Source organism: Hoplias malabaricus, chromosome Y (assembly GCF_029633855.1).
Source record: "Hoplias malabaricus isolate fHopMal1 chromosome Y, fHopMal1.hap1, whole genome shotgun sequence".
Classification (NCBI taxonomy): Eukaryota; Metazoa; Chordata; class Actinopteri; order Characiformes; family Erythrinidae; genus Hoplias; species Hoplias malabaricus.
In genome coordinates this window covers 40,351,030-40,371,945 of record NC_089820.1, presented here as the reverse complement: position 1 = coordinate 40,371,945, position 20,916 = coordinate 40,351,030, and the positions used below count along the sequence as shown (strand labels likewise).

Below are 20,916 nucleotides of genomic sequence, written 5' to 3'. Positions count from 1 at the left end.
GGTGAGTGTTAACGGTGGACAGAGTTCAGTAAGCAGACAGCTCTGGAGAAGAATCTATTTCTCAATCTACTTGTCCTGGTCCGGAGGCTCCTGAAGCGCCTACCAGGAGACAAGGGGACAAACAGATTATGAGCAGGGTGTGAGGAGTCTTTAAGAATGCTGCGAGCTCAACGCAGACATCGTTGATCACCCTTTAATCACCCTGTGATTTTCTGTTGCTGATGAGGCCAATCACTGTGGTGTCATCAGCAGACTTGATCATGGAGTTTGATTCATGAAAAGTCTTGCAGTCATGAGTGAAGAGGGAGTAGAGAAATTGGCTTAGCACACAGCCCTGGGCTACACCAGTGGATAGTTTGATGGTGGTGCAGTAGGTATGGCCTGACCTAACATGCTGAGGCCTGTTGGTCAGAAAGTTTTTAATCCAATGACAGAGAGAGGAGTCAATGCCCAGATCTCCAAGTTTAGTGACTAACCTGGCTGGGATTATGGTGTTAAACGCTGAACTAAATCAACAAACAGCATTCTTGAGTATGTGTTGTTATTGTCCAGATGTGAGAGCACAGAATGTAGCGCAAAGGAAACTGCATCCTCTGTATCATTTAGAGTTTATCTGTGGTAAATACGAAATTTCCCATTTTCCAACACCACTCGATCATAGCATAAACTAATTTTAAACGTGGCTACTTCTATGTAAGGGAACTAGTCTGTAGAGCATGGACTGGTTCAGTAGGAAAACAGCAAGTTGACACTTCATTTCATGTAAATTTAAATAACTACAAATATTGTTGTATGTATTGCGTTATAAAAAAGTTTTATTACTCCTTAAAATAATGAATACAATTTTTATGTTTAAGTGGAGCTATACCACTAGCATTAGATCCGTTTCATTAAGATCCTTCAGGTCTCTTATTATATAAAACATGTTTCGTTTTTACTACAGGACCAGAGATTTTTGCTTAAGACTTTTGCCTGGAGCCCCCGATAGACCTCCATTACACCATCACATAACAGAGACAGCGGCTCATTGAATAAAAGAAGGCGAGTCTCGGGCGCGCGCGCTGACTGGAAGCAAAAGAGTGTCACGTGATGAGGTGCATCCGCGGCGTAATGGCAGCCTCCAGTTTGGTGAATTAATCGCACGGAACGGGAGAGTTTTAAACGGTGCATTTTGTAGCGGAGACCTTTCCCGAAGGTACGTGTCACCTCGGCTCCTGTTTCCCGCCGTTAACGGGCCCGGTGTGTCGATATCTCGGAATCCACAACAAAGGAAACGGGCCGTTTGTTTGTGTTTTTCCGCTGTGGGCGCGTGAGCGGTGCTGTGATGTCGCGTGTTGTTGCTGCTGCTGCAGATGCGCTTGTCTGTTTTGAATTTGAACGTTAGCGAGGTGGCTAGCTAGCGCCACAGAAAACGTCGAGATAAATAACTTTTCTCTCTGTTTGCGAGCTATGCTGCTCTATTGTCTGGTTATGGGACAGAAGTTAAGGAGGTTTTAAAGGGAAAAAGTTATCTGAAGCCTTTCAGTTTCAACAGGGATTTGTCCTTCCTCCCACCTACGCTGTTCATTAAAATGGACAATACCCGCTAACAGAGCCCGCCTGATGCTCAAGTCAGTGGAAAACAGCTACAAATACCATTCACTGCAAACGTTATAACGTCTTTGTAGCAGCCTGAGTAATCTGACAGCTTGTTTGTTTTCCCATTCTGCCACGTCACACATGGATTCAGCCAATCAGAGACCACAGCGGTGTTGTCATTGATCTGGTTGGGCGACGCGACATGCTAAAGTCAACAGCCTCTTTGTTTATTAACAATAATCATATCTGTGTCAGCCGATACTGGCGTGCAGAAATATTTTCACCACGTGTTATTGTGAGGTTAGCCCTGTAGTATGACCCTTCTGTGGTCCAAAGACATTTTCTTATACACATCTTCTGAAATTCGCATTTCAATGCATCTACTGTATTATGAATTAAACCCCTAAACCACTGAAGCATCGTCACTTTTGATTAGGGTGAATATTTTGGTTTACAAAAAAAGTGGACACTTAGGGCAGGATGTGGGTGGTTATGCACCCGTAATTATGTTGTTGAATGTCAATACATAAACAGAAAACAAACAAATGTCTTTGTGGCCTGATTCCATTCTATTCAACATTTGGCCCTAAAAATAATAACAAATAAAATATTAAAAAAAAACTTCATTTTATTAGTTCCTGACAGTTTATGGTGATTAAAAGCCTGTCATTTTCAGTTCTTACCAAAATACAAAACGGAAGCACTGGACTGAAATGACACTCAAGTGAGTTGTTTACTCCAGAAAACTCATGATTATGAGAGGAACTAACACGATTGAATTTGTAAGGGAATGTTTTTTTAAAGTTACTAAAAGCAAGCACCACATTTTATCAACCAGTCACCTGTTTTCATGTAAAGTTAAAATAAAATCTGTGCACATGAAATTCACTCATCAGTCAGTTACAGGCAGATGTGTCTAGTGTATTCGTGTCATCAAAGGGACATAGAAGATGACTTTGTGTTGTACAATATAGAACAGAAAACGAAAGACTTGCGTGTCACAGAAATGCCTCCACACAGGAAGAAAAGATTATGATAAATTACCTTTACAACTTTTAATGTATTTCTGTTTGAGACTTTAGTACTGTACCATGACTGTGAACTGGATAAGCGATTACAGATAATGAATGAATGAATGAACTTTAGTACTGTAATGTTGAGAGGATCTTGGCTGAAAACCAGTGAATTAAACACAGCGATGTAAACATATGAAGGCACGCAGAGCAAAGTGTGTCCCAATTCTACTCTCAGCTCTCCAACCCCTTGAACCCTTGCCAAAAACTATGAAAAAGGGGAAAGAATTGCATTGCCAGTGTTTGACCTATGTCAGAACCTAGATTTGTATATATTGAAATAGACATGGCTACTGCCTAAATATTTACTATAATATTTCATGAAACTCTATATATTTCAGAATTACAGTACTGTGCAAAAGTCTTAGGTATCTAAGATAATTCTATATATTTAAACTAATGCCTTCTCAGTTATCGCGATGCTTGTATAATGTTATATATAATCACAGTAAATACAAAAAAAATAATAATATTAAACAAATAAGAATCATTATTTATTAACTGGTAAAACTGGGTATTGGATGATAATCTCAAATAATACGGACTGCCACGAGGAGAGATTTGGAAAAAGTTAAACCAACACATTTTGGCTCCCTCACAAAAAAATCTTTCACACATTGAGTACTTGAGATAAAATGTGTTTAAATTACATCAATTTTATTTGATTATCTATCGATAAATGGTCTCTCAGAAAAACAAAGGTATGTTGTTCACAAAATTAAAGCTGCTGTTCACATTTTTAACATCTATCCTTGAAAGAAAACCTGAAATTCAATGTAGAATAAAATGTAGTTAAATTAATGTACATTAATGTACATTAATATACATTAATGTAGATAATGTGTTTTTGTGGGTAACATTTCTGACTTCAGTGTGTCTGACCAGAGTTCAGTTTCCCATCTAGGAAGGCACACCACGTGAATGTCCTTGGGCAATTCTCCTAATATTACAGTTGCCTCCTTAACATTGATTGTAAGTGACTCTTTAATCTGAAGAGTTAAGCAATTGTGGACCATGAAATTAAGTCAGCATCATCATATATTGAAACTATGATCTGAAGTGCAGCAAGAAGTCAATGTTTAACTTGAAAGTGATTGCAGCTGGTGGTTTTATGAGACCTAAAGGTTACAGAGCTGAGCCCAGACAGTTTTGTGCTCCACTTTTCCTCAGACATCTAGAACTTCCAAGAAAGAAAGTGGAGAAAACATGAGCTCAGGTGACTTTTTAAGCTTAATTATGTAAACATAAAGCCTTTACTTCAGTTCTGGAACTGTTGGTTTATTGTTTCTGGTTTTACTTGAGGCAAGTAACTTTCGTTCAAGGTTTGAAGTGTTGACTTTGTTTCCAGACGCTGCCATGTCCCCGAAAATCACAGTGGAGCTGCTGAGGCAGCTGAGGCAAGCCATGAAGAACAGCAAGTTCATTACAGATCCGATCCAGGCCTACATTGTCCCTTCAGGAGATGCTCACCAGGTAAAAAACTTTGCCTCTGGACAGTGGTAACAATATCTGCTGTACTGACATTAAGGATGCCACCCCTTGATGGTAGACAATTAGTTCTGGCACTGCATCTAAGCTTATAGATGAGAATGGCACTCCATCCCTGATGAAAACACATTTTTGTTGCTATGATTTGGGTGGTGGATCATTCACAGGGCTGTAGTGACACTGATGTAGTGGTGGTGTGTCAGTGTGTGTTGTGCTGGGAGGAGTGGATTAGACACAACAAGGCTGCTAGAGTTTTTAAAGCCCTCAATGTCAATGCTGGACTGAGAATAGTCCACTGAGAATAGTATCCAGCAAATATCCAGTCCTGTGGGAGGCATTCTGCATTCACTGATGAAGGACTAGAGGACGACCAACGCAAACTGCAGAAACAGATGAGCTACGATATCTGCCTTTACATCATACGAGTTGGACCAACAAGGTAGGTGTGTCTAACAGAGTGGATAGCGAGTTGACACAACATATAAAATCTTGAGCAGCACTGCTGTGTCTGATCCATTTGTAACAGCTCTAAAAAACACTAAAACACCACCACTGTCAGTGTCACTGCAGAGAGAATGATCAACCACTCATATCATACCTGTTGTGTGGTGGTCCTGACCATTAAAGAGCAGGGTGAAATGGGAATATGAAAATATGCAGAGGAACAGGTTGACTACAGTCTGTAATTGTAGAACTAGTTCCCCTGTATGGTCAGTGGAGGTGATGGACAGTGAATGTAGATAAAGGGAGGTCTTCCTAATCCAGCAAGCTTTCAGTGTATGTCTGCAAAATGTGCATTTTAAAGTGGCTGAATTCACTAGTTTCTAGGGGTACCTACAAATTTATTAGCAAGTAATTCATAGTGAATATGATTAATTTTAGAAGGGACCTGTAAAGGATCTGTTCTAATTTAAAAATAACCTGTAAAGGATCTGTTGTAAGCTTCCTTCCACATCAGTTTGTGTGTGTGTGAGTGTGTGTCAGAGAGAGAGAGAGAGAGGGAGGGCACACATAATCACCTCATGCTATGATTGTGAAATTATCTCTGATTATTAGACCGTTTGACCTCTTAGACTTGCTAGAGAGGGTAACACCCACTGCCTCTGTGTTACAAAGGCACTAATAAAGCTTGATTGCTCCAGTAAGTAACAAATGTGCTGATCTAGTATTTAGAATCCTTTTTCTTAGTAAATATACAGTCATGTTTTAATCATGTTCACTGTTTTTTTTTTTTTCCTTATTCACTTTTCTCTGTATATTGTACAGAGTGAGTACATCGCTCCCTGTGACTGCAGACGGGAATTTATCTGCGGATTTAATGGCTCAGCAGGTACAGTCCTATAATGCAGTCAGTTCTGGAATATACATATTAATTTGTTAAACTGAAAGTAAAAGAATTCCCGCCTTGCGCCCGATGATTCCAGGTAGGCTCTGGACCCCCCGCGACCCTAAAATTGGATAAGCGGTTACAGATAATGGATGAATAATGGATGAAAGTAAAAGAAAAAACATGACTCCTTTTGGAGGCTTTGAAAGGATGAAAAAAAAAATATTTTTACTTCCGGGCCGCCTGGAACAGCACAACATTTCACTGTTTTTCAACGCTCCTCTTTAATTAAATGAGAATGTGTGCATTCTAAATATTTTGTCTTACAATAATGTGATCATTGTTGAGACACCACTACTGTGCATGTTGGTTGGTTTTAGGTACTGCTATAGTCACAGAGCAGCACGCTGCCATGTGGACAGATGGACGGTACTTCCTGCAGGCCAGCCAACAAATGGACAACAACTGGACTCTGATGAAAATGGGTATGCCAACTTTAAGAATTGATATTTCAAAAACATTTTAGTTGATGAGCCAAAAAACATTTAAAACACAAAATTTAATTCTGGAGATGAAAAAAAAGTAGTTGCAGTATTATTGACGCCAAAATTCTTAATATAATTATTCTTGTATATGGCTGTGAGTGTGGTACAGCAAAATATATCAGTATTTTACATATTCCATATATATATATATATATATATATATATATATATATATATATGTATGTATGTATATATATATATATGTATGTATGTATATATATATATGTATGTATGTATATATATATATATATGTATGTATATATATATATATATATATATATATATATATATGTATATATATATATATATATATATATATATATATGTATGTATGTATACGTAGATCTTTTTAATTGTAATGTATTCTTACATAGTACATCTTTTAAAACATGCTTTTCATCTGCATGTTCAATAAAAACACATTTATATTATTCAAATATAATATAAAGATTCTCATAAACTTTGAAAATTGAATCATTTTGTCTGATGTTTTATGACATTTTAAAATAATTTTTGAATTGCTCCTCCCATCACCTCCACATACTTATAATTTACCATTCACATACATGAGGGCAAATTCTAGATAATACATAGATTTGTGGCCTTAAAAATCACTCTAAACTTCAGACTGACCTTTAACCTCTCCTGTAAGTCTTGTGAGACCTGTGATAAAATGCTGAATTATCTGTGATAATAAGCGAGTGACAAAATTCAAGCCATAAACCTGTTATATTTCTTTATAGGATGTTAAGTAGAGTACGTACACAATACAATTAATTTGAATGCACTACTGTTAAATAATTTAATACACTCACCAGTTTTGCCTTTGAGTAGGTAAAAGAGCCGTCCCCTTCCTCTTATCACACACATCTGTTAGATGCCATTAAAGTCTGACAGGGTTCTCCTCCAAGCATGCTGAACTGTCCAGTGCTGTAGTCTTAGCAGTTTTACATGTCTCAGAGGAAGCATGTACCCCTCTGTCTCACAGGTTGTCGGCATTGTATGTAATTGGGATAGTCCCATATTATGGGGAATTTCATGTGACTTTTGCAGTTTGATAGAAAAAACAGTATTCTCTCTTAAATAGCAGTCTCTAAGCTTATGTTGGCTTCTTACACTATAACATAGCATTGAAAGAAGTATAGGATAAATATCTGGATTCAAGTTTGCTGCGATAACGAATTGCTATATAACATGCCTTTAAATATATAATAAAATTTTACTTAATTCATTCTAAAATTTTAAAATTAATTTAACTGTATGTTTGGCTACTTGACTACATTTTGAATGAGAGGAAATTTGTATAAACTAACATTTTTATGAAAATATGCCTTTAACGTAGGGCTGGGCAATTCATTGAAAATTAATCGAAATCAACATTAAGAAATTCTAACTGACATAATTTTGTCTATATTGATTATATTGATTATTTTTATTCTGTTATGTCCCCACTGTGTATTCATGTACTGTCCCTTTAAAACCACCCTACCAAGCTGTAGTCATATGATTCTGCCCCTATCTGCCACATGGAAGCAACCTAAATGCCAAGGCAGACCCAGCGACTTGAGCAGCTCTTACCAAAGAAAAACGTCAACATTTGTGGTTTGGACGTGTTGTGTTTGTAAGCCAGTTATAATTAAGATTACACTAAACAAAAAGTCAAATGTAAACGCTGAGAAAAAACGAGATGAACAAGCACCCAGCAGCATTTGAAAAAATATTTTAATACTGGAGCATATTTACAGTAAAAGCCTCGTCACTGAACTATGAAGGTAAAAAATACAATAATCGTTTACAAAAAAACAAAAACAAAAAAATAATCATTCATTAATTGTAATCATGGTAAAATGTTAAATTAATTGTGATATTGATTTGCACTCATATCGCCCAGCACTATTTTAACGGTACTGGTCCAGGCTTGAACCCATTATTTAAAGCTGAAAGAGACAACTGTGTGGAATTCTCTTATATCCACAACCAGGCTTGAAGGAGACTCCATCTCAAGAAGACTGGCTCATCAGCATTCTGCCAGAAAACTCCAAAGTTGGAGTTGACCCCTGGATCATCGCTGCCGGTTGGTATTACTACTCTTAATTTAAAGACACCATCTTTAATGTTTATTCTTAATGTTGTTGAAATAACTAATAGACTGATACATAGTTGCAAAAAATAAAAAATTTGCTCCTTTTATAATCCCATATTATAACTAATTTATTATGAGTAGATATATTTGGTTTAATTTGAATAGCAACTGATTTAAGATTGTACATTTCTGTTACATTGAAAAGCTTGTCCCAGATATTTAAATGTCATCATTTAAGTTAATCTACCTGAACTTGAATGTAGATTTTGGCCATTCTGCATTGTGGCTTCGTAGATGGTGCGTGTGTGTAAGTAAAATCATAGGAAATCAGACAAGAATGCCTTGAGCTACTGAAGTCTTTTTACAAGCAAAAACAGTCGGAAAAAATTCAACTGCAAACTTAGTAATTTGTATCCTCAGTTTCTAAAAAATGTTTAAAAATATTTAAAAGGATAGGCGATGTAACAGTAGTAATCATGACTTCGTCTTAGTATTTTTAAGTGTGGTGGGGCATCAAATTAGAAATATGTTTATAGTTACAAAATACATTGGAAGGCATTTGTAGAATTGATTGTAGAATTTTACATTGATCAATATCATGTTTGTTTGGTGTTTTGATATGGGTCATATCATATCAAGCCCATTTAGACCATTCACCTTTTTGATGGTATTAAATAATAGTAGCATTAATTGGTATCTGCTTTTTTTGTGTGTGTTTTTCAGACCAGTGGAAGACCATGGCAAAAGCTCTGAGCAGTGCTGGACACTCTTTAGTGGCAGTTCAGGAAAATCTTATTGATGCCATCTGGGAGGATCGACCTCCTCGACCAAGCACACAGCTCAGTGCTCTGGGGCTTAAATACACAGGTAACACACACACACACACACATTCACAACTGTGGTCATGAAATCAAGTATAACTTGATCACCAGTTTTTAAATTTGAGGAATTTCAAATATATTCATTTTATACTGGATATTCATTTTATTTTTTTTTATTTCTGTTTATATAATTCTTATTATAAAATACCCACAGCCCTTTAAATTCCCACATATCTAACGTTTCTTTATTTTCTCTATTTCTTTATTTTAATCAACAAACAAAATATAAAATAAATGTTCTTGCAAAAATTCTATTGTATATTACTGGAATTATTGAAATTCTAAAATAAATTAATGAGGACTTGAACATTTGAAGAGTAGTTTATCATCAGAATCCAACTTTGCATCTCCAAATGAGAAAGAGAAGGCAAAAATCTATTTAATTTAAACATTCCGTTTTTAATTCAAACTTTAAAGAGTCTCAGTTATCAGGAGATTGCAGGTTGGATACCAAGTGATGCCCCAGTCTTTGGGTAGGATGGCCCTCTTTCTTCCCTTAACTGTCAGTAATATGTTAGCTATCATGGGCATCGTTTAACTGGCATAACCAGTCAGGGTAAATAAAATTATGCTTCAAGTGTTTTAAACTGTCTAGTGATTTTATTTTGGCAGTAGTTTTATAATAAGTGGTAGTTGGCTTCCCATGCTTCAGTGAAATAAAGCGCCTCTAACATTCCCAGGACGGTTGGTTGTGTGTGATTGGAGGAGTCCTGGCTAACAAGTGTAATTTGTAGTGTTTTCTAACCTGGGGGAGGAAATCTGGGTAGTCTTTGGGAAAAATTGTAGATTAAATATTATTCCTTAATAATGTGTTCCCTGTCCCATGTGCTGATCAGGTCTGAGCTGGCAGGATAAGATTGTGCAGCTGAGAGGGAAGATGGCAGAGAGGAAGATTTCCTGGTTTGTGGTGACGGCCCTGGATGAGATTGCATGTGTGTATCAGTAAGCTGTGTGTGTATATTTGTATGTTGGTATATGTGTGTTTGTGCTTGTGGAGTAAGATCACGACCCACCTCTTAGCCCCCTTTTGTCCTGTTAATTAAAAGGCTCTTATGGAAAATTAGCTTGCATGTTGGGTTGATGATTTTAATAGGGCTGCAGTTTTTTTTTTATATTGTTATTTCTAGTGCGCCAATTTAAGAAGTATGTGTGTTTATGAGTGTTCACGCCACAAAGAAAATCTTAAAAAAGTGTTTTTCCTGAAAAAACAGTGTCATCTGTTGTAACAAGTATATAAAGTAATAGCTTTATGTTTTAAATAAGGAAAGTAAATCAGATTTAAATGAACACTAGGTAAGATTTTGTTTTGTGATCCTGGGGCTCCTTCCCCTAGTGTAAATCATTTTTACAGCACTGTACTGAAATCAGTGGGGAGGGGGTGGTTTCCCACCCTCCTCCAAAAGATGCATAGTGCAGTTTCTGTAGTGCTGGGCCCCGAGAAGCAAAAACAGAGGCTGTGTTCTCCCTATTACAGGTCAGTGAACATCACAATAATATTGAAGCTGTAATTCTAAGCTAAAAATGTTACAAGGTTTTCCTTTAACATTACAAATCTTCCTTTGTTTCATTACAAATCAGCTAAGACTATTATTTGTCAAGTATTTGATGTTTGTTTGTTTAGTTTTAAAATGGAGCCATGATGCTAATATGGCAAACAGTACTGAAAAATTATGGCCCTGAGTGATATTTAGGAGTCAGAGAAAAGTATTCTTGGGTATGCAACATTCATCAAATATTAAATAACCTGTATTTATTCAGGTAAAGTATAATCCTGCAAGCCATTCACCACACCACAGTTTAATGTTAACATCATTGTTTCCTAAACATTTTACCATCTTGGACTGGAAATGTAATTAATGTGTACATGTCCCACTCTAAATAAGTTTCACACATTGTTTAATGCTATAAATTGCCTTGTGTTTCATTATTCTCTCATGTGCCTTTGCTTTGTGACTTTCATCTGGGGAAACAAGCAAGATCACCACAGCTCTTTTTAAAGCAAGAAATTAAGTAAACCGATTCGCGTCACATTTTCTTTGAGGATATAAAAGAGAAAGATCAAATTCCTTTATTTACTATGTTTCAGGTTTTGTTACTGAATTGACAGCTCATTGCATGCATTTTTACACGTGGACCAAATTAAATTTACGTTCTGCATTTGATCAAAACAAGCTCAGAAATATGCAAATCAGAATGGTGTTTTAGCAGTTTGATAAGAGTTGTATTTAATTTCACGCGTCTCAGAGGAAGCATGTGCTCATCTCCCAGGTTGGCATTTTGTGTTTAAGTCCTATATAACAGGGAGATTTTTTTAAATTACCAAAGTGTAGCAAATAAATAATAATCAACAATGGAGTTGGTTACTTTCTTGCACTATTGCATTCTGCTATTTTTGTGTCTGTTGTCTCATGCTGGACACCCTCAAACAGAAGGCATGATTTGGAATAAGGAGTAAATTGTGTATATGTAAATTATTGACTGAAACAATCCTTTAATTTCTTCTACCCAGGGCTGTTTAATCTGCGGGCCTCAGATATCGAGTACAACCCTGTGTTCTTTGCATACGCTATTATCGGAATCAACAGCATACGGTAAAGACTATTTAAAAATAACCTTAACTTTAACACTTTCTACAAAGTAAAATGGTCATTTGTTGTTTTGTAATATTGTTGTTTTGTCTTGTGCAAAGTTTGAGCAATATTGGTCAAATTATAATTGTTGATTCTGTATGTGAAAACATTCACCATTCAACACATCTCTGCATGGTTTAATTCGTTATTAATATTTATTGGTTGGCTGTAGGGGAAATAAAATGGGCAAAAAAAAAATGTGGGTTATACAAACAAAAAAATAAAGTCTGAGAATGTTAAGACATTTAAGTGTGTTCCTTGTAGAGGATATGTTTACTTATTTTCACTTAGAAACTCAACAGAAATTATATGAGTAATATGTATTAGTATTACCCTTCTATCATTAATTAAAGTACTGCACACATAAAATACAGGAGATAATTATACGTCTCTTAAAATGTATTTTAAAGCTCACCCAGAAAATGAAGCCTGGTTTTAGGTGAAAATCCAGAGCTAGCAGAAAATAGGGTTGAACTGAAATTGAGTATTCAGCTGGTTTTTAAAAAGTGTAAGTAATGATATTTATCTCTTTGTTCCTGTGGTCTCAGGTTGTTTTTGGATGAGAAACGAGTCATGGACCCTGTGGTGAGGGAGCACTTGGAGATGGACAGTCCTAGTAAGCCAGAGATAAAAGTCCAGTGCTTACCCTATGAGTCTGTCTACAAGGAATTGCAGACAATTTGCTCCACACTCGGGCCCAAAGAGAAAGTGTGGATCAGCGATAAAGCCAGCTGTGCCCTCACCCAGGCCATCCCCAAGGTGAGCTACTAAAAGTGTAGAAAAGATCACTTACACTCTTATTATGTTTTAACAGTTATTATATGTCTTAACAGCATAAATAGACTACAATTTGTGTGTGTGTGTGTGTGTGTGTGTATATATATATATATATATATATATAAAACAATAAACTGAATTATATTTCAGTTCATTTTTGTTTTAAAAAAATCTCAACAAGCAGCTCATTTCTCAACCAGAACTCAAATGCTTGGTAGGATTTTACATATGTTCTAATATGAGTTAGACATGCAGTGGCCTAAATCTTTATGGAATATTATACTTTCCTCAAAAATCCATGATCAGTGTAAGTGGATTTGATCTTTTCTGCAACTGATGAGTAATTTATTTAGATCCACAGATCTCCAATCCCATATACTCCCTTATGCCTAGCCAAAGCAGTGAAGAATCCCACGGAAATTCAGGGCATGAGAATGGCACACGTGAGTAAAATTACTAGCCTATTAGACATCACACGTAGACTGTCATTTCAAATTTTACATTATTTTGTGCCAATTCTTGTGATAAATATGAGTGTATAGTCTCAGATTGTCTTTGTAATAACACACGGTTTCAGATTAAAGATGCAGTGGCCCTCTGTGAGCTGTTTGCCTGGCTGGAGAAAGAGGTATCGTATATTAAAAACTGGGTTAGGTTTTGCTAGATGTGCTAGATGCTAGAGTTCCAGCTGTTTGTTTAATATAGCAATATTATTAACCAAAAATTACTATTCACATACAATATACAAACCTTGTGTTTTTTATTGTTTTATAGATTCCAAAAGGCACAGTGACTGAAATATCAGCAGCAGATAAAGCTGAAGAATACCGCAGGTGTGTTTAACCCACTCAGCCCCAGCTGTTACCAAATACTGTAGATATTTTCACATTTCCTCTTAAATTACTACATTATTGAGATTATTGGACTCATTCAAGTTTGAGACTCTGTGAGATCTGTTAAATGATCTTACTGTTTTAAAAAATTTAAAACTGTTTTGATCAGGTCTTCCCCAGAGGTTTTCTTCTCCAAATTTTGATTTTAGTTCTTAGCCCTAGATTTTTATTTAGTTACTGTAAGAATTTTATTAACTACTTGGGTAACAAAATCAGTTTTTTTTTCTAAACTATTTTCAGTGGAGGTGAAGACCTCAGGTTTAGCAGAAGTATAGCAGCTCTTTCAAAGAATGATCTTCAAATGTTACACACTCAGGAACAGGGATTAAGCTTGGTCCTGGATTTTATTTTTCAGTTGAGATAATCTAATGGGAATGCTATATACTGCAGCTATAGGCTTAATCACTGTCCAGGAAACTAGTCCAGTATGTTCTTATATTAATCAAGCTCTTTCCCTCCCCTTCTAGTCAACAGAGAGACTTTGTGGGCCTTAGTTTCCCTACAATCTCCAGTGTGGGTCCAAATGGAGCCATCATTCATTATCGGTGGGTATTATCCGTACAAGTGCTAATACATTTATTTAAATGTTAACCCTATAACCTGAGATTCTGTGCCCAGTGAAGCCTCAGCCATCCAAGATAGGGGGTCCAAGAGAGCATATTTGGCCCTCCCTCTTCCCCATAACTCTGTTAGTTAATGAAGGCATCTGTTAGCTAACATAACAAACCTGGGCTGTTAGTGTCCTCCTCCAAGCCTGTTGAGCTCCACTAACCTGTTAGCAGCATTATCAGTCTTTGCTGGATTCTTGAAATGTTACAAAAGTCCTTGATACATATAATAGCATCCTACATACGTTTTGCACAAAAACATTGAGTCTACACACATACACAATATTGTAACTGTATTTATAATGTTATCTGTACATCTCTGCTCTTTTAGGCCTCTTCCTGAGACCAACAGGACCCTCTCTCTCAATGAAGTTTACCTGATCGACTCTGGTGCTCAGTACATGTATGAACTAAACACATTATCTTCAGTTAGACAGTAAAAGGCTAATGACTGCTGTTGTCTAGAACATAACTCTGTGCTTCTGTTATTCACAGGGATGGAACAACCGATGTGACTCGTACAGTGCACTTTGGAACTCCCTCTGACTATGAGAAGGTAAAATAACTTACTGTCCATCTGACTGACTCATCCTGAGGGGAATAGTGCATCATACATACACTGCACAGCCTCCCTCTCATAACTATATCAACAGAGTTTTTAGTATTTATGTCTGCTTAAATGTAGGCAATAGCTGCAATTGTAAATGTTTATTAGTGTAGAAAAAAATAGCAAAAAAGCATTGGACTTAGTCATGGTTAAAGTTGATGGATACTTAAAAAATGCATTTGGAGGTGGGTTCGACACTTTTTATATTAAAAACAATACAAAACATACAACAAATACATCACTGAGAAACCTCAACGATATAACCACAACTCCCCTATCATCTCACCCCCGTCCCCTCCCCTGGTCTGATTGATAACAATTGCACTTCCAAAAATTCCTCTTCTGCTGACCATAAATTGCAAAAAAACAAAAGCATGTACATGCGTATATAAGGATACACCTATATATATATATATATATATATATATATATATATCAAATAAATAAAAACATATATGGTAAATATCAAACTTGTTACATTATAATATATAAAAATAATGACTATCAATTATAATCAATTATAAAAAAACTTGATGATAATAATAATAACAATTTAGTGTCCTTACATAATGTAAACACAAATTTTGTCCATGTATCAATTATAACAAAACAAAAGCCATGCGTCTCCTCACTGGTATTAATTTCCTTTCTCTAGGAAGGCTATATATTTGCCCCACTTTCTCCCATACTCATTCAGTCTTCCAGATTGTTTATAAGATTGTTTTCAAAGGCTGCCACTCTATCTCATCTTCCCACTCTCTGATTCGTGTTTTGATGTGTTTTGATGTTTTTACACATCCTATCCCATTCTTCGTCCTGCAATATTTGATTCCATAGCCCTTTCCAATGTCTTCTTAAGAGCTAGTAAAGCACTTTTGCCCGTATTTTTTATAATCGTAGAGTAATATACTAAGGTTTCATGACCTTTTCCATAACATGCTAATATATTATCTAGAACGTCCACAGCTTGAGGAGCTATTGGATCAGATGTAAAACCTTAAAAAGGAAATGACGAAGTTGTAAATATCTAAAAAAACTATGATCTTCATATTCCAAATTGTTGTACCAGGTTTTCATAAGATCTTAGAACACCATTATGATAAAGATCACCCAGTGTATGAATACCCTTTTTCTATCCACTCTTTCCAGTGGAATGAATATTTACCAATACATCATTTTTGATTCTTCCAAATACTTGATGAGACATTTAAATATGGGTCAATATCTAACATCCGGGTAACTTTAATCCAAATTAGCTTTAGATGGGTTTATTGAGTGTATTTTTGCTTCTCTGGTTAAACTCGTAGACAAATGGGTAAGACTGCATGGGTAAGCTTGAAGCCATGACAGACTGCTCAATACAAAAACATGGAGGGACCCTCTCAGGGGGTAGTGACCAGGGTTGGACATTTTTTAAAGACACATAAAAAAAGCATAAAGACAGATTTGAACATTAGCTGGAATTTAACACATAACAAATGTGTTATATATGGAAAAAACCCCAACAGTTCATGGAAATCAGACTGTAAAATAATTTGACAACCCCTCCTCTTATTTTATGGTAGATCCATGTGAACATATAAGGTAACAAATTGATTTGGTGGCTGTTGATACAGCACTATCACTTCATCTCTTTTAGGACAGAACTTTTCAATTCAACTTTTCAAATATTTCTGTGCCTTGTAAACTAACCCATCATAAGCCATATGCATCTTAAATATCAAATAACAGTGGTGCACTATTAAGTTTGATACATACTGTTTATTATACTTTTTAGTATCAATGGCGAATATGTGTGAGTGATATGAGTATATAAATATTTCTGAGGAAACCTGACATTAGAAACCAATCTAGAGTAGATCTCTTTATCCTGAAACCTTTGTTCAGATTGTTGCTATATAACATAACTCATACTGAAATACAGTAATATAACGTATCGGTGTACTTTGGCACCCTCTGCAGTCCGTGTAAGTAAATGCACCCTGACTGATTTATACCATGTTAAAACTGTTCCCCTGTGTTAGTCAACAATCTATGACATGTTTTGGTCAGAACACCAAAAGAATAAAGCATCACAGTATTATTATCAACTTGTGTAAACAGCCCTTTTTGAAATGACCAGTTATTGGAGAACTGTGCCTGGAGATACTCAAATGAGAGGGTGATTCTAATAATTCACTTTATAATGAGGAGAGCAAAATCAGAACAGCTCATTTTATCTCCTGTTTTTTTTAACACATATCATATTATCCAGCTAAAAACTTGACTGGGTTGTCATAGTCTGTGAGTTTGTAGGCACTCTACTCAAATTCATGTGCAAATGCATTAAAAAAAGTGATCTGTTCATAATATGTCTAATTTAATGCTTGCTTCTCTATTCCTCGTCTGTTTTTCAGGAATGTTTCACTTATGTTCTGAAGGGCCACATTGCTGTCAGTGCTGCAGTTTTCCCCAATGGAACTAAAGGTACGGCATTATCAAAAGGCTCTTACTGGCCCTTTGTCCAAAAATGCTCCCTATACACTATTTACTATATTACTCACTATACAGAAACTGAATTCAGGATAGTAGTGAATGATATCGGACAATAACTCATGTAGGTCTTTTACCCGACAGCGCAGTACATTATGGGTATCTGCTGTCTAGTAATATTGGCTTGTGTACATGGGTTCAACACTACTTTTTGCAGTGCATTTTGTGTGGTTGATTGCGCTGAAAATTGTCCACTATTTTCTCAGACACTACTACAAAATGCACTGGTCAACATCGTGCTGAGTGATGAGAAAGCGTAGTGTTATAAATCTTTGGTTACATCACCAGGGATTGAACCCAGTCGCTTTACGATAGGGCAAGCAAGTGGATTTGTGTCAGTCTGCAGCCCCTGAATTGTTGACTTGTAATGTCATGTGTGTGTGTGTGTGTGTGTGTGTGTGTGTGTGTGTGTGAAGGTCATCTGCTGGACTCTTTTGCCCGTGCGTCTCTGTGGGACTCTGGACTGGATTACCTTCATGGAACAGGGCATGGAGTTGGCTGCTTCCTTAATGTCCATGAAGGACCCTGTGGTATTAGCTACAAAACGTTTGCAGATGAGCCGCTGGAGGCCGGCATGATACTTAGCGACGGTACACACACACACACACACACATATTTCCAAAGATATACACTGACTTGTGAAGTGAATGACATTAACTTAAATAACTGACTGTTCTCTTGGTGCCTATTGTACCCCAACACTTGACAGGCCAGTTTTATTAATCTTATGGCTGATCTGTATACATATATACACTGATCAACCACATCATTAAAAGCACCTCCTTGTTTCTACATTTACTCTCCATTTAATCAGATTCACTAACCTATTATTTACACGTTGTTATAGAATTACACACTATAGTGATGTCTGTTTTAGTGTGTGTTGTTCTGGTATGAGTGGATCAGACACAGCAGTGCTGGTGGAGTTTTTAAACACTGTGTCCGCTCACTATCCACTCTGTTAGGCAAACCTACCTTGTTTTTCCACCTTGTAGATGTAAAGTCAGAGACTGGGTCTGATCCACTCATACCAGCACAACACATCATCACAATGTCAGTGTTACTGCAGCGCTGAGAATGCTCTACAACTCAAATTGTACCTTTAATTAATTCAGCCATTTCCTGTACAGGTCCCAAATATATGCTGTATGATAATCACGTGAGGGTACTGATCATTGTAGTGAAAGGTGAAAGATGCTAATAAAGTATGCAGAGTAACAGTCTACTGTCAGTTATTGTAGAAACACAATGTGCAGCTATCTGGTAAGTGGAACTCACAGAGAAGGGACAGGAGAGAAAATATGTATTAGGTGAGCATAATGATTCATTTAATCTGTGTTTTTGGGTCCAATCCAAAAATCACTCTGGTACAATTTGCTGTCACTAGGTGGCACTAGTACACATGTTTCACTCCCAGTGATGGGGAGCTGATTTATACAATGTTGTGTATTTTTTTGTTCTTCTTCAGAGCCTGGATACTATGAGGACGGCTCTTTTGGCATTCGGCTGGAAAATGTTGTTCTGGTTGTTCCCACAAAACCTAAAGTAAGAGCTCTTCAGAGACGTCATCGTATGTAAACTTTCCAACCAGCGATGAAAAATAGAGCTTGACATATTTGAGTTCATTTGTGTTGTGGTTAGTCCCATTAGAAATGTGCATTTACAGTTCAAGGGAAAGTTCCCTTTTACTATTGATTTGCTTTTTGACTTAATGTTTGAACTCTGTGGATGTTTCTGTTGCTTTCTTTTCTTTTCCTGTTTTTCTCCCTGTATGTGTCTTTTCATTTGGCACATACACACGCTATTCTTTCTTATTTTCTTTCTTTTTGTTCTTTCATTCTTTCTTTCTATCTTCCTATTTTTCACTCTCACTTTCACACTTTATTATTCTATCTTTCTTTCTTTTTATTTTTCTCACTGTTTTTCTCTCTCTTTCAGTATAACTATAGGAACAGAGGGAGTCTGACCTTTGAGCCACTCACTCTCGTCCCCATTCAGTTGAAGATGATTAACACTGAGCTCCTCACACAAAAAGAGGTGATAGTATTCAACTGAATAAAATAATAGTTTGGAAAGGAAACATAAGAAATGTTAATGTATGCACATACACTGATTAATGATATTATGACCACCTCCTTGTGTCTACACTCACTGTCCTTTCTCTCAGCTCCACTGACCACACTGAAACACTTTGTAGTTTTATACTTACAAACTGTATTCCATCTTTTGCTCTGCACACATTGTTTGCCCCGTTTCACCCTGTTCTGCAATGGTCAGGACCCCCAGAGTACCACCAGAGAGCATGTATGATGTATGATTCTTAGTGTTGTTGTGGCACTGTGGTGATGTGTTAGTGTGTGTTGTGCTGGCATGAGTGGATCAGACACAGAAGGGCTGCTGGAATTGTCTAACCCCTTAGTGTTACTGCTAAGCTGAGAATATTCCACCAACCAAAATTATTCGGCAGCATCCAGTGACCACTGATGAAGGACGAACACAATCTGTGCAGCAACAGTTAAGCTACTATCTCTGACTTTACATCTACAAGGTAGACCAACAAGGTAGGTGTGTCTACTAAATCGGACAGTGATTGGACACAGTGCTTAAAAACTCCAGCACACTTATAAGAGCCACTCATAAGAGTACAACACACATTAACACATCACCACCACAACACTGCAAATGATCTACCACCTGTGGGGTTCCTGACCATTGAAGTATTGTAAAAGGGAGCAAACAACGTATGCAGAGCAACAGATGGACTTCAATTTGTAATTGTAGCATGTGAGAACACCTGATCTAGTGAATGACATACCAGAAGAGTAGAGACTAAGGGGACAGGGGAAAGGAAAGGGGGACAAACTTCCAATTATTACTCTTTATCTGCTGTGTAGTGTGTTTGTTTATTTTTGTATGACTTCACAAATTTCAGAAATACACTGGACAATAATAATAAAAAAAAGTAAATTAAAAACAAATTGACCTTTGTGTATCTCCTCCTGTAGCGCGACTGGCTGAACGACTACCACAGGAAATGCCAAGAGATAATTGGAGCAGAGCTGGAGCGACAGGGCAGGAAGGAGGCCCTTGATTGGGTGATCCGAGAGACCAAGCCATTTGCCTAGAATATTTGCTGATTGATTTTTATTTAACCCATTCCTAAGCTTTTTTTTGGGGATTTATCTTAATAAACTCTTTCTGTCTGTCTTATTCTCTGGCCGTATGCTTCTCTCTGTGCCCACTTTGTAAAGCACATAAATAATCGCTTCTTTTATGATCTAATAAAACAGAGACATGTAAGATAACCAGCCTCTTTGCTATTGTTTATATTCTGTCATTTCATGACAAAATGTCTAAAATGGTGTCTACTGAGACATAATTCTGAGGGAGGAAGCCAGTAAGTCCTGTCTGAATCAGGTGTTTGACCAATTTTTGAAGGCCACTTAGATGTATCCTTCATTGCCTTAGATATTCGTTAATCCTGTGTGTTTCCGTGATCAGCAGTAGGCCTGTCAGGATAATTAATTTATAGAGATATCATACAATAGTTGGATAACCAAAAATGTTTACTGGCATGTTTGTTTACATAAGAACGAATAGTAGCACTTTAAATTACAGCCCGCTAGTTACTGGGTTAGTACAGAGTAAGTACCTGTTAAATAGCATAACCTGCGATAAGGTAAAATAAGGACTGAGTTATTAAAGGATATGATACTAGAAATGTGATTATTACTGGGTGTCTTACAAATATTTACAGTTAAGGCATGCAGTAAGTACCTGTTAAGTAAGCCATAAGATAAAATAAGTACTTAGTAAAGGGTATGATACTAGAAATATGTGGTCATTACTATCTTACAAATAAGGCATGCCATAAGTAATTGTTAAGTAAAATAG

The 20,916-nt window shown here is 36.6% G+C and overlaps 1 protein-coding gene across 2 annotated transcripts; it reads left to right on the top strand.

Annotated features, from left to right (window-relative positions):
- Positions 1-1,044: 1,044 nt before the first annotated feature.
- On the top strand, positions 1,045-20,321 carry LOC136679393 (xaa-Pro aminopeptidase 1-like). Of its 2 annotated transcripts, XM_066657895.1 has the most exons (21): positions 1,047-1,195; positions 3,822-3,867; positions 4,000-4,124; positions 5,406-5,469; positions 5,847-5,951; positions 7,993-8,085; positions 8,818-8,961; positions 9,812-9,907; positions 11,485-11,566; positions 12,154-12,364; positions 12,736-12,825; positions 12,960-13,010; positions 13,157-13,215; positions 13,743-13,820; positions 14,215-14,286; positions 14,379-14,439; positions 16,887-16,956; positions 17,439-17,612; positions 18,491-18,567; positions 18,961-19,059; positions 20,028-20,321. In XM_066657895.1, the coding sequence occupies exons 2-21, from the start codon at positions 3,858-3,860 to the stop codon at positions 20,145-20,147; spliced, it is 1,881 nt and encodes a 626-aa protein (XP_066513992.1). In that variant the 5' UTR covers positions 1,047-1,195; positions 3,822-3,857; the 3' UTR covers positions 20,148-20,321. The 2 variants fall into 2 exon arrangements, with proteins under 2 accessions (XP_066513993.1, XP_066513992.1); XM_066657896.1 differs by lacking the exon at positions 3,822-3,867 and having other exon boundaries at positions 1,045-1,195; positions 20,028-20,318.
- The last annotated feature ends 595 nt before the right edge of the window (positions 20,322-20,916 follow it).

Excerpts from the sequence above, each read along its gene's own strand:
- LOC136679393 (XM_066657895.1), top strand. Across the intron at positions 8,086-8,817 it reads CCCCTGGATCATCGCTGCCG|ACCAGTGGAAGACCATGGCA; the intron begins GTTGGTATTACT and ends TGTGTTTTTCAG. Across the intron at positions 9,908-11,484 it reads GGCCCTGGATGAGATTGCAT|GGCTGTTTAATCTGCGGGCC; the intron begins GTGTGTATCAGT and ends TCTTCTACCCAG.